The 14,326-nt window shown below is 40.0% G+C and overlaps 1 protein-coding gene across 3 annotated transcripts in view; it reads right to left on the reverse strand.

Moving 5' to 3' along the window:
- The window catches only part of ADCY2 (adenylate cyclase 2), a 527,505-nt gene that overhangs the window by 154,570 nt on the left and 358,609 nt on the right, over positions 1 to 14,326 (reverse strand). For all 3 annotated transcript variants that reach the window (XM_049860641.1, XM_049860650.1, XM_049860633.1), the window contains 2 exons: positions 1,195 to 1,353; positions 255 to 387 (listed from right to left, as the gene is read on the reverse strand). In XM_049860641.1, coding sequence (XP_049716598.1) covers positions 255 to 387; positions 1,195 to 1,353 — 292 coding nt within the window. The remainder of the gene's footprint in view (positions 1 to 254; positions 388 to 1,194; positions 1,354 to 14,326) is intronic.

A 14,326-nucleotide genomic window follows, 5' to 3' on the forward strand; every position in this document is an offset into this window, starting at 1 on the left:
AACCAGGGGCCGTGGAGTTGATTCTGACTCATGGCAGCCCCATGTGTGTCAGAGTATAACTGTGCCCCATGCAGTTTTCAATGCTGATTTATTGGAAGTAGGTTTCCGGGCCTTTCTTCCAACATGCCTGTGGCTGGCCTTGAACCACCAACCTTTTGGTTAGCAGCCAAGTATACTATATGTACCACCCACGGATGCCCCACTCCAACCCCAGAAATACTAAGCTAATCATAGCTCTCTACAACAACGCTGACCTTGGGGTTGATGACAAAGTAGGTTTTCACCAGGTGCTGTTTTAAATACGGGTCCCTGATATCACCGTCTCCCTCTTCCACCTTGTAAGCTCCATTCAAGTGCTCCAAGGTCACCGAAGAAATGTGAACACGCCTGAAATTCCATTTTAAAAGCAAAATCAACACGTACAGAGGTAAATGTGAAGACAGATTTTCTATTCATCTGTGACTTCAGAAATGATTTCTTCTCTCCCAAATGAAGGAATGGCTTTATGCTCATGGGAACAGTGACTTTAATTGAAGTTTATATTCTATTAACTATTTTGGAAAGATGTCCCTAGAGACCAGGTGCTACTAATACTTGGAGCTTCTCTGCACTCACAGGAACCACGGAGGGTGTGGTGAGCTACAGCAAATAAAGCTAGATGATGCTGAATTTTTGTGTGAGAAGACTGTCTTCTGAAACACATGGCAAAGGTATTTTAGAAAGTGTGCTGATTGGTGTAAAAGTATGGGTTTTCTTTCTCAACACTTGCCCTTAAGTTCCTCCAAATGATAGCATTTGCACCAAGACCCTCTTGTCTGAAAGACACACTCTTTTAACCAGAAATGGAAGCTACATTTGCTCATTTTAATAGTATTGGGTTTGGAGGTCATCAGTAACAGAGACACTGCACTTCTGGACTGCGTGATACAACATATTTAAGTCAGTTCTCCAGCCATAAATTTGCATATAAGGAAGAGTGTATAACTGGAAGCTTGCTTCTACAGTCTTTGGCCAATGGCCTTGGGGGTGGTGGAGTCCATATTTCACTAAGTAACTTCAGGGGCCAACTGGGAGTAACACGGCACTAGCAGGGATGATGGGAACCCACTGACCTTTAAGCAGCCACTAGCCTATTGACCCACCACTCTTAACCTGATGTCACCCTGGAGCGGGAAACCCAATGCTCTGCCTTACCCGGGGACCCCTCCAGCTTCCATGTGGTTGGCGAGCGTGACGTCATGTGACCACACATCGTACTGCCACTTCTGCAGCCCGATCACGCCACAGAGCACATTCCCAGAGTGCACGCCCACACGCATGTTGATGTCGACTCCGGTGGCATCCCTCACTTTCCTAAGGAAAGAAAAATGACATCATGATCCAGTAATGTCCTTTTTCTTCTCTATCTTGGGGCTGCTTTTCCTGATATCTTATTACTCAGAATCTCTTAGACTGTCAGCAATGTTTTTGTGAATTCATTCTGGGGCAAAGGGTAATGCCATGAGCCAAGAGAGGGATTTTCTGTCCTGTTACTCCCAGGCTTAAGCAGAAGCTCCAGTGCTCTGGTTAGTAAAGACAGTTCAGGCCAAACCACGGCAATGACGCAGCAGTTCAGCCAGAATGTTTAGTTTTCCAACTGACATGTACCAAGCACCTCTCATAATTAGCACCTGTCCTTCATTTTTATGCTAGAATCCTGCCAGCTAGCCTCAAAATGTCCTGCCATATCAGAAACAGTCTGGGACATCATTTGTAATTCTAGTGCTCAGCACAATGTAAGTTCCCAATCAATATTTCTGTTGATAAAAGAATAATATGGTTTATTTGTGAGCTTAACAATGACTTTAGCATGTACAGTGATTTTTAAGAATAACAAGATGAAAGCTTTACAATTGTGCACATTCTTTAACAAAAAAGGAAAAATTATGCTTTAAAAAGCTTTAAGGTACCATAGAAAAGAAAGTCATTTAAAAAAACATCTAAAGGTAGAGTGAACGTGGCACTACAGACAGATGAACCATGCCGTCCCTCTGCATCAAAGACCCGAAAGGCTTAACAAAAGAGATACAAACATCAATCCTTGAACCTTAGGCAACAAATGAAGGGATAAAGAACTAGATCAAGCACCAAAAAGAAAGAAGAAACCGATGGAGAACAGAGAACGAGGAAAGCTATGGAATGGAGGTCACCTGCTAGCTAATATGGCACAGTGTCACCATCTTGGAGCACAGCCAGCAATGGCTCTTGATAGGGGGTATAGGAAAGCAACTTTCACGGAGCTCTGAACAGGAGACAGAGCACTGGGTAACCAGAGAAACACACTTTCCCAACCCTCACCCTTATGCCCCACACCCTACCTGCACCCCTTCCTGATGGGCCATGCTAGGCTGCTCAGCTAGAGAGACACTGACTCAGGGTCACCCCGGTCCAATCTGTCCCACCGGCTGGCTCCCACCATGCCATTTCTTTCCCTCTTTCCCTTTTCCTTCTCCCTCCCACTTAGCCCCCTACACCACCCCCCCCCCCAAAGGGCCATGCTGCACCGCTGGCTAAAGAGCCATCAGCCCACAACCTCCCTGGGTCTGCCCCGTCCCCACCTGCCAGCTTCTGCAGCACCACTTTTTTTTTTTTTTTTTTTTTAACTTTTGTTTCTTTCTTTTCTTTCTCCCTCCCACCTAACCCCACACATCATATCTCTTCCCGTCCAACCTGACCTTGGGTCTGCCCCATGCCCACTTGCTGGCCCCCACCACACTACCAGTTTTTTTTTAGATTAAAAGTGTTTTTCTCTTCTCTTTCTTCCTTTTCCACCTCCCTCTGACCTAGCCTCATACACACCTCTGCCCATCACTGGACCCTACTCTGCTGCTGTGGCTAGAGAGCCACCAACAGTTGGGCAGGTAGCTGTCTTCCAATTTCTTGACAGACAAGTGAGTGCTCCTAGAGCTGCATCCATTTGTTGAAACATTTCAGTTGGTATTCTATCAATTCCTGAAACTTTGTTTTCCACCAATGCCTTCAGTGCAGCTTGGACCTCTTCCTTCAGTATCATCGGTTCTTGATCACGTGCTACCTCTTGAATGCTTGAACACCGACCAATTATTTCTGACATAATGACTTCTTTTGATGCTTCCTGTGTCGTTTAATATTTTCCCCGTAGAATCCATCAATATTGCAACTTGAAGCTTGAATTTCTTTTTCAGCTTGAGAGATGCTGAGCATGTTCTTCTGCTTTGGTTTTCTATTTCCAGGTCTTTGCACATGTCATTGTAATACTTTATTTTGTCTTCTCAAGCTGCTCTTTGAAATCTGTTCAGCTCTTTAACTTCATCATTTCTTCCTTTTGCTTTAGCTACTCTGCATTCAAGAGCAACTTTGAGAGTCTCTTCTGATATCCACTTTGGTCTTTTCTTTCTTTCCTGTCTTTTTAATGACCTCTTGCTTTCTTCATGTATGATGTCCTTGATGTCATTCCACAACTCATCTGGTCTTCGATCATTAATGTTCAATGCATCAAATCTATTCTTTTTTTTTTTAAATAATTTTTATTGTGCTTTAAGTGAAAGTTTACAAATCAAATCAGTCTGTCACATGTAAGCTTATATATACCTTACTACATACTCCCATTTACTCTCCCCCTAATGAGTCAGCCTGCTTCCTTCTTCCAGTCTCTCCTTTCATGACTGTTTTGCCAGTTTCTAACCCTCTCTAACCTCTCTACCCTCCCATCCAAATCTGTTCTTGAGATGGTCTGTAAATTCAGGTAGGGTATACACAAGGGCGTACTTTGGCTCTTGTGGCCTTGTTCTAATTTTCTTCAACTTCTACTTGAACTTGCATATGAGCAATTGATGGTCTATTTGCAGTTGGCCTTCTCCTGACTGATAATATTGAGCTATCACCTCTTTCCACAGATGTCTGTCAGTGTGTCCATCACGTATCTGTCTGGGGGGGCTTGCGTGTTTCTGTGATACTGGAAGCTTTGTCACTGGTATTTCAAATACCAGCAGGGTCACCCTTGGTGGACAGGTTTCAACTGAGCTTCCAGAGTAAGACAGACTAGAAAGAAGGACCCGACAGTCTACTTCTGAAAAGAATTAGCCAGTGAAAACCTTATGAATAACAGCAGAACATTGTCTGATATAATGCCACAAGATGAGCCCCTCAGGTTGGAAGGCACTCAAAAGATGACTGGGGAAGAGCTGCCTCCTCAAAGTAGAGTCAACCTTAATGACAAGGATGGAGTCAAGCTTTTGGGACCTTCATTTGCTGATGTGGCACAACTCAAAATAAGAAGTAGCTGCAAACATCCATTAATAATTGAAATATGTAAAGTATGAAGTATGAATCTAAGAAGTTGGAAGTCATCAAAAATGAAATGGAACGCATAAACATTGATATTCTAGGCATTAGTGAGATGAAATGGATGGGTATTGGCCATCTTGAATCAAAAAATCATATAGTCTACTATGTCAGGAGTGACAAATTGAGGAGGAATGGTGTTGTTTTCATCGTCAAAAAAGAATATTCCAAGATCTATCCTGAAGTACTACACTGTCAGTGATAGGATGACATCCATACACCTACAAGGAAGAAGGAGCCCTAGTGGTACGGTGGTTAAACGTTTGGATGCTAGCCAAAAGGCTGACAGTTTGAATTCACAAACTGCTCCTTGGAAACCCTATGGGGCAGTGCTATACGGTCTCTAAGAGTTGGAATCGACTTGACAGCAAGCTTTTTTTTTTTTTTAAGGAAGACCTGTTAATAGGCTATTGTTGAAATTCACGCACCAACCACTAAGGCCAAAGATGAAGAAACTGAAGATTTTTACCAACTTCTGCAGTCTGAAATTGATCAAACATTCAATCAAGATGAATTGATAATTACTGGTGGCTGGAATGTGGAATTTGGAAACAAAGGATAAGGATTGGTAGTTGGAATATATGGCTTTGGTGATACAAACAATGCTGGATAACGCATGACAGAATTTTGCAAGACCAATGAGTTCTTCATAGCAAATACCTTTTTTTAACAACATAAATGGTGACTATACACGTGGATCTCACAAGATAGAATACATAGGGATAACACTAAGGGATCTAATATATGGCATAACTAGGATACAAACCATAACTAACAATATACAAACACCAAAAAGATAAACTAGATAACTGGGAACTCCTAAAAATTGAACACTTATGCTCATCAAAAAACTTGTCAAAAGGGTAAAAAGAGAATCTATAGACTGGGAAAAATTTTGGCTACGATATATTTGCCAAAGGTCTAATCTCTAAAATGTATAAGATACTTCAACATCTCAACAATGAAAAGACAAATAATCCAACTGAAAATGGGCAAATAATATGAACAGACACTTCACCAAAGAAGACACTCCGGAGGCTAATGGACACATGAGAAAATGCCCGAAATCATTAGCTATTGTTGCTGTGTTGTTGTTAGGTGCCCTCAAGTCGGTTCCGACTCATAGCGACCCCACGCACAACAGAATGAAACACTGCCCAGTCCTGCGCCATCCTTACAATCGTTGTTATGCTTGAGCTCATTGTTGCTGCCACTGTGTCAGTCTACCTCATTGAGGGTCTTCCTCTTTTCCGCTGACCCTGTACTCTGCCAAGCATGATGTCCCTCCCCAGGGAATGATCCCTCCTGACAACATGTCCAAAGTGTGTAAGACGCAGTCTTGCCATCCTTGCTTCTAAGGAGCATTCTGGTTGTACTTCTTCTAAGACAGATTTGTTCGTTCTTTTGGCAGTCCATGGTATATTCAATATTCTTCGCCAACACCACAATTCAAAGGCATCAACTCTTTTTTGGTCTTCCTTATTCATTGTCCAGCTTTCATATGCATATGATGCAATTGAAAATACCACGGCTTGGGTCAGGCGCACCTTAGTCGTCAATGTGACATCTTTGCTCTTCAACACTTTGAAGAGGTCCTTTGCAGTAGATTTGCCCAACGCAATGCATCTTTTGACTTCTTGACTGCTGCTTCCATGGCTGTTAATTTTGGATCCAAGTAAAATGAAATCCTTGATAACCTCAATCTTTTCTCCATTTATCATGATGTTGCTCATTGGTCCAGTTGTGAAGATTTTTGTTTTCTTTATGTTGAGGTGTAATCCATACTGAAGGCTGTGGTCTTTGATCTTCATTAGTAAGTGCTTCAAGTCCTCTTCACTTTCAGCAAGCAAGGTTGTGTCACGTGCATAATGCTGGTTGTTAATGAGTTTTCCTCCAATCTTCATGCCCTGTTCTTCTTCATATAGTCCAGCTTCTCAGATTAGTTGTTCAGCATACAGATTAAATAGGTATAGTGAAAGAATACAACCCTGACACGCACCTTTCCTAACTTTAAACCAATCAGTATCCCCTTGTTCTGTCTGAACAACTGCCTCTTCATCTATGTAAAGGTTCCTCATGAGCACAATTAAGTGTTCTGGAATTCCCATTCTTTGCAGTGTTATCCATAGTTTGTTACGATCCACACAGTCGAATGCCTTTGCATAATCAATAAAACACAGGTAAACATCCTTCTGGTGTTCTCTGCTTTCAGCTAGGATCCATCTGACATCAGCAATGATATCCCTGGTTCCACATCCTCTTCCGAATCCAGCTTGAATTTCTGGAAGTTCCCTGTCGAAATACTGCTGCAGCCATTTTTGAATGCTCTTCAGCAGAATTTTGCTTCCTTGTGATATTAACGATATTGTTCTATAATGTCCACGTTCAGTTGGATCACCTTTCTTGGGAATAGGCATAAATATGGATCTCTTCCAGTCAGTTGGCCAGGAAGCTGTCTTCCATATTTCTTGGCATAGACGAGTGAGCACCTCCAGCAGTGCATCTGTTTGTTGAAACATCTCAGCTGATATTCCATCAATTCCTGGAGCCTTGTTTTTTGCCAATGCCTTCAGAGCAGCTTGGACTTCTTCCTTCAGTACCATTAGTTCCTGATCATATGCCACCTCTTGAAATGGTTGAATATCAACTAATTCTTTTTGGTATAATGACTCTGTATATTCTTTCCATCTTCTTTTGATGCTTCCTGCATCATCTAATATTTTCCCCATGGAATCCTTCACTATTGCAACTCGAGGCTTGAATTCTTTCTTCAGTTCTTTCAGCTTGAAAAATGCTGAGTGTGTTCTTCCCTTTTGGTTTTCCATCTCCAGCTCTTTGCACATGTCATTATAATACTTTATTTTGTCTTCTCAAGAGGCTCTTTTAAATCTTCTGTTCAGTTCTTTTACTTCATCAATTATTCCTTTTGCTTTAGCTGCTCGATGCGCAAGAGCAAGTTTCAGAGTCTCCTTTGACATCCACCTTGGTCTTTTCTTTCTTTCCTGTCTTTTCAGTGACCTCTTGCTTTCTTCATGGACGATGTCCTGGATGTCATTCCACAACTCGTCTGGACTTCGGTCACTAGTGTTCAATGCTTCAAATCTATTCTTGAGATGGTCTCTAAATTCAGGTGGGATATACTCAAGGTCATAGTTTGGCTCTCGTGGACTTGCTCTGATTTTCTTCAGTTTCAGCTTGAACTGGCATATGAGCAATTGATGGTCTGTTCCACAGTCAGCCCTTGGCCTTGTTCTGACTGATGATATTGAGCTTTTCCAATGTCTCTTTCCACAGATGTAGTCAATTGATTTCTCTGTGTTCCATCTAGTGAGGTCCATGTGTATAGTCACCGTTTATGTTGGTAAAAGAAGGTATTTGCAATGAAGAAGTCGTTGGTCTTGCAAAATTCTATCATTCGATCTCCAGCATTGTTTCTATCACCAAGGCCATATTTTCCAACGACTGATCCTTCTTCTTTGTTTGCAACTTTCGCATTCCAATCGCCAGTAACTATCAATGCATCTTGATGGCATGTTCGATCAATTTCAGACTGTAGCAGTGATAAAAATCTTCTATTTCTTCATCTTTGGCCCTAGTGGTTGGTGCGTAAATTTGAATAACAGTCGTATTAACTGGTCTTCCTTGTAGGCATATGGATATTATCCTATCACTGACAGCGTTGTACTTAAGGATAGATCTTGAAACATTCTTTTTTTTTTTTTATTAACTTTTATTGAGCTTCAAGTGAACATTTACAAATCAAGTCAGACTGTCACATATAAGGTTATATACACCTTACTCCGTACTCTCACTTGCTCTCCCCCTAATGAGTCAGCCCTTCCAGTCTCTCCTTTCGTGACAATTTTGCCAGCTTCCAACTCTATCCTCCCATCCCCCGTCCAGACAGGAGATGCCAACACAGTCTCAATTGACCACTTGATATAATTAGCTCACTCTTCATCAGCATCTCTCACCTACCCACTGTCCCGTCCCTTTCATGTCTGATGAGTTGTCTTCAGGGATGGTTCCTGTCCTGTGCCAAAAGAAGGTTTGGGGACCATGACCGCCGGGATTCCTCTAGTCTCAGTCAGACCATTAAGTATGGTCTTTTTATGCGAATTTGGGGTCTGCATCCCACTGATCTCCTGCTCCCTCAGGGGTTCCCTGTTGTGCTCCCTGTCAGGGCAGTAGTCGATTGTGGCCAGGCACCAACTACTTCTTCTGGTCTCAGGATGATGTAGGTCTCTGGTTCATGTGGCCCTTTCAGTCTCTTGGGCTCTTAGTTGTCATGTGACCTTGGTGTTCTTCATTCTCCTTTGCTCCAGGTGGGTTGAGACCAATTGATGCATCTTAGATGGCCGCTTGTTAGCACTTAAAACCCCAGACGCCACATTTCAAAGTGGGATGCAGAATGTTTTCATAATAGAATTATTTTGCCAATTGACTTAGAAGTCCCCTTAAACCATGGTCCCCAAACCCCCGCCCTTGCTCTGCTGACCTTTGAAGCATTCAGTTTATCCCAGAAACTTCTTTGCTTTTGGTCCAGTCCAGTTGAGCTGACCTTCCATGTATTGAGTATTGTCCTTCCCTTCACCTAAAGCAGTTCTTATCTACTGATTAATCAGTAAAAAACCCTCTCCCACCCTCCCTCCCTCGTAACCACAGAAGTATGTGTTCTTCTCAGTTTATACTATTTCTCAAGATCTTATAATAGTGGTCTTATACGATATTTGTCCTTTTGCCTCTGACTGATTTCGCTCAGCATAATGCCTTCCAGGTTCCTCCACGTTATGAAATGTTTCAGAGATTCGTCAATGTTCTTTATGGATGTGTAGTATTCCATTGTGTGAATATACCACAATTTATTTAACCATTCATCTGTTGATGGACACCTTGGTTGCTTCCAGCTTTTTGCTATTGTAAACAGAGCTGCAATAAACATGGGTGTGCCTATATGTTTGTGTGAAGGCTCTTATTTCTCTAGGGTATATTCCGAGCAGTGGGATTTCTGGGTTGTATGGTAGTTCTATTTCTAACTGTTTAAGATATCACCAGATAGATTTCCAAAGTGGTTGTACCATTTTACATTCCCACCAGCAGTGTCTAAGAGTTCCAATCTCTCTGCAGCCTCTCCAACATTTATTATTTTGTGTTTTTTGGATTAATGCCAGCCTTGTTGGAGTGAGATGGAATCTCATCGTGGTTTTAATTTGCATTTCTCTAATGGCTAATGATCAAGAGCATTTTCTCATGTATCTGTTAGCTGCCTGAATATCTTCTTTAGTGAAGTGTGTGTTCATATCCTTTGCCCACTTTTTGATTGGGTTGTTTGTCTTTTTGTGGTTGAGTTTTGACAGAATCATATAGATTTTAGAGATCAGGCGCTGCTCGGAGATGACATAGCTGAAAATTCTTTCCCAGTCTGTAGGTGGTCTTTTTACTCTTTTGGTGAAGTCTTCAGATGAGCATAGGTGTCTGATTTTTAGGAGCTCCCAGTTATCTGGTTTCTCTTCGTCATTTTTGGTAATGTTTTGTATTCGGTTTATGCCTTGTATTAGGGCTCCTAAAAAAAAAAAAAATTTTTTTTTTTTTTTTTTTAGGGCTCCTAAGGTTGTCCCTATTTTTTCTTCCATGATCTTTATCGTTTTAGTCTTTATGTTTAGGTCTTTGATCCACTTGGAGTTAGTTTTTGTGCTTGGTGTGAGGTATGGGTCCTGTTTCATTGTTTTGCAAATGGATATCCAGTTATGCCAGCACCATTTGTTAAAAAGACTATCTTTTCCCCAACTAACTGACTCTGAGCCTTTGCCAAATACCAGCTACTCGTATGTGGATGGATTTACATCTGGGTTCTCAATTCTGTTCCACTGGTCTATGTGCCTGTTGTTGTACCAATACCAGGCTGTTTTGACTACTGTGGCTGTATAATAGGTTCTGAAATCAGGTAGAGTGAGGCCTCCCACTTTCTTCTTCTTTTTCAGTAATGCTTTGCTTATCCGAGGCTTCTTTCCCTTCCATATGAAGTTGGTGATTTGTTTCTCTATCACCTTAAAAAATGCCATTGGAATTTGGATCGGAAGTGCATTGTATGTATAGATGCCTTTTGGTAGAATAGACATTTTTACTATGTTAAGCCTTCCTATCCATGAGCAAGGTACGTTTTTCCACTTAAATATGTCCTTAATTTCTTGTAGTAGAGCTTTGTAGTTTTCTTTGTATAGGTCTTTTACATCCTTGGTAAGATTTATTCCTAAGTATTTTATCTTCTTGGGGACTACTGTGAATGGTATTGATTTGGTTATTTCCTCTTCGATGTTCTTTTTGTTGATGTAGAGGAATCCAAGTGATTTTTGTATGTTTATCTTATAACCTGAGACTCTGCCAAACTCTTCTATTAGTTTCAGTAGTTTTCTGGTGGATTCGTTGGGGTTTTCTCTGTACAATATCATGTCATCTGCAAATAGAGATAATTTTACTTCCTCCTTGCCAATCCAGATGCCCTTTATTTCTTTGTCTAGCCTAATTGCTCTGGCTAGGACTTATAGCACAAGGTTGAATAAGAGCGGTGATAAAGGGCATCCTTGTCTGGTTCCCGTTCTCAAGGGAAATGCTTTCAGGTTCTCTCCATTTAGAGTGATATTGGCTGTTGGCTTTGCATAGATGCCCTTTATTATGTTGAGGAATTTTCCTTCAATTCCTATTTTGGTAAGAGTTTTTATCATAAATGGGTGTTGGACTTTGTCAAATGCCTTTTCTGCATCTATTGATAAGATCATGTGGTTTTTGTCTTTTGTTTTATTTATGTGATGGATTACATTAATGGCTTTTCTAATATTAAACCAGGCTTGCATACCTGGTATAAATCCCACTTGGTCGTGGTGAATTATTTTTTTGATATGTTGTTGAATTCTATTGGCTAGAATTTTGTTGAGGATTTTTGCATCTATGTTCATGAGGGATATAAGTCTGTAATTTTCTTTTTTTGTAATGTCTTTACCTGGTTTTGGTATCAGGGAGATGGTGGCTTCATAGAATGAGTTGGGTAGTATTCCGTCATTTTCTATGCTTTGAAGTACCTTTAGTAGTAGTGGTGTTAACTCTTCCCTGAAAGTTTGGTAGAACTCTGCAGTGATGCCGTCCGGGCCAGGGCTTTTTTTTGTTGGGAGTTTTTTGATTACCGTTTCAATCTCTGTTTTTGTTATGGGTCTATTTAGTTGTTCTACTTCTGAATGTGTTAGTTTAGGTAGGTAGTGTTTTTCCAGGAATTCATCCATTTCTTCTAGGTTTTCAAATTTGTTAGAGTACAATTTTTCGTAATAATCTCAAATGATTCTTTTAATTTCAGTTGGGTCTGTTGTGATGCGGCCCTTCTCGTTTCTTATTCGGGTTATTTGTTTCCTTTCCTGTATTTCTTTAGTCAGTCTAGCCAATGGTTTATCAATTTTGTTAATTTTTTCAAAGAACCAGCTTTTGGCTTTGTTAATTCTTTCAATTGTTTTTCTGTTCTCTAATTCATTTAGTTCAGCTCTAATTTTTATTATTTGTTTTCTTCTGGTGCCTGATGGATTCTTTTGTTGCTCACTTTCTATTTGTTCAAGTTGTAGGGACAGTTCTCTGATTTTGGCTCTTTCTTCTTTTTGTATGTGTGCATTTATCGATATAAATTGGCCTCTGAGCACTGCTTTTGCTGTGTCCCAGAGGTTTTGATAGGAAGTATTTTCATTCTCGTTGCATTCTATGAATTCCCTTATTCCCTCCTTGATGTCTTCTATAACCCAGTCTTTTTTCAGGAGGGTATTGTTCAGTTTCCAAGTATTTGATTTCTTTTCCCTAGTTTTTCTGTTATTGATTTCTAGTTTTATTGCCTTGTGGTCTGAGAAGATGCTTTGTAATATTTCGATGTTTTGGATTCTGCAAAGGTTTTTTTTATGACCTAATATGTGGTCTATTCTAGAGAATGTTCCATGTGCGCTAGAAAAAAAAGTATACTTTGCAGCAGTTGGGTGGAGAGTTCTGTAATTAGGTCTTCCGTGTCTCTATTGAGCTTCTTACTGGATGTCCTGTCCTTCTCCAAAAGTGGTGTGTTGAAGTTGCCTACTATAATTGTGGAGGTGTCTATCTCACTTTTCAGTTCCGTCAAAATTTGATTTATGTATCTTGCAGCCCTGTCATTGGGTGCATAAATATTTAATATGGTTATATCTTCCTGATCAATTGCCCCTTTTATCGTTATGTAGTGTCTTTCTTTATCCTTTGTGGTGGATTTAACTTTAAAGTCTATTTTGTCAGAAATTAATATTGCTACTCCTCTTCTTTTTTGCTTATTGTTTGCTTGATATATTTTTTTCCATCCTTTGAGCTTTAGTTTGTTTGTGTCTCTAAGTCTAAGGTGTGTCTCTTGTAGGCAGCATATAGACGGATCGTGTTTCTTTATCCAGTCCGAGACTCTCTGTCTCTTTATTGGTGCATTTAGTCCATTTACAGTCAGCGTAATTATAGATAAATAAGTGTTTAGTGTTGTCATTTTGATGCCTTTTTATGTGTGTTGTTGACAATTTCATTTTTCCACTTACTTTTTTGTGCTGAGACGTTTTTCTTAGTAAATTGTGAGATCCTCATTTTCACAGTGTTTGACTTTATGTTTGTTGAGTCGTTATGTTTTTCTTGGCTTTTATCTTGAGTTATGGAGTTGTTATACCTCTTTGTGGTTACCTTAATATTTACCCCTATTTTACTAAGTAAAAACCTAACTTGTATTGTCCTATATCGCCTAGTATCGCTCTCCATATGGCAGTTGTATGCCACCTGTATTTAGTCCCTCTTTTTGATTATTGTGATCTTTTATGTATTGACTTCAATGATTCCCTGTTATGAGCATTTTTTTTTAATTAATCTTAATTTGTTTTTGTGATTTCCCTATTTGAGTTGATATCAGGATGTTCTGTTTTGTGACCTTGTGTTGTGCTGGTATCTGATATTGGTTTTCTGACGAAACAATTTCCTTTAGTATTTCTTGTAGCTTTGGTTTGGTTTTTGCAAATTCTCTAAGCTTGTGTTCATCTGTAAATATCTTAATTTCACCTTCATATTTCAGAGAGAGTTTTGCTGGATATATGATCCTTGGCTGGCAGTTTTTCTCCTTCAGTGCTCTGTATATGTCATCCCATTCCCTTCTTGCCTGCATGGTTTCTGCTGAGTAGTCTGAACTTATTCTTATTGATTCTCCCTTGAAGGAGACCTTTCTTTTCTCCCTGGCTGCTTTTAAAATTTTCTCTTTATCTTTGGTTTTGGTAAGTTTGATAATAATATGTCTTGGTGCTTTTCTTTTTGGATCAATCTTAAATGGGGTTCGATGAGCATCTTGGATAGATATCCTTTCGTCTTTCATCATGTCAGGGAAGTTTTCTTTCAGCAGATCTTCAACTATTTTCTCTGTGTTTTCTGTCCTCCCTCCCTGTTCTGGGACTCCAATCACACGCAAGTTATCCTTCTTGATAGAGTCCCACATGATTCTTAGGGTTTCTTCATTCTTTTAAATTCTTTTATCTGATTTTTTTTCAGCTATGTTGGTGTTAATTCCCTGGTCCTCCAGAAGTCCCAGTCTGCATTCTAATTGCTCGAGTCTGCTCCTCTGACTTCCTATTGCGTTGTCTAATTCTGTAATTTTATTGTTAATCTTTTGGATTTCTACATGCTGTCTCTCTATGGATTCTTGTAACTTATTAATTTTTCCACTATGTTCTTCAATAATCTTTTTGAGTTCTTCAACTGTCTTATCAGTGTGTTCCTTGGCTTTTTCTGCAGTTTGCCTTATTTCATTTCTGAGGTCATCCCTGATGTCTTGAAGCATTCTGTAAATTAGTTTTTTATATTCTGTATCTGATAATTCCAGGATTGTATCTTCATTTGGGAAAGATTTTGATTCTTTTGTTTGGGAGGTTGTAGAAGCTGTCATGGTCTGCTT

This window comes from Elephas maximus, chromosome 2 (genome assembly GCF_024166365.1).
Source record: "Elephas maximus indicus isolate mEleMax1 chromosome 2, mEleMax1 primary haplotype, whole genome shotgun sequence".
In the NCBI taxonomy this organism is placed as follows: domain Eukaryota; kingdom Metazoa; phylum Chordata; class Mammalia; order Proboscidea; family Elephantidae; genus Elephas; species Elephas maximus.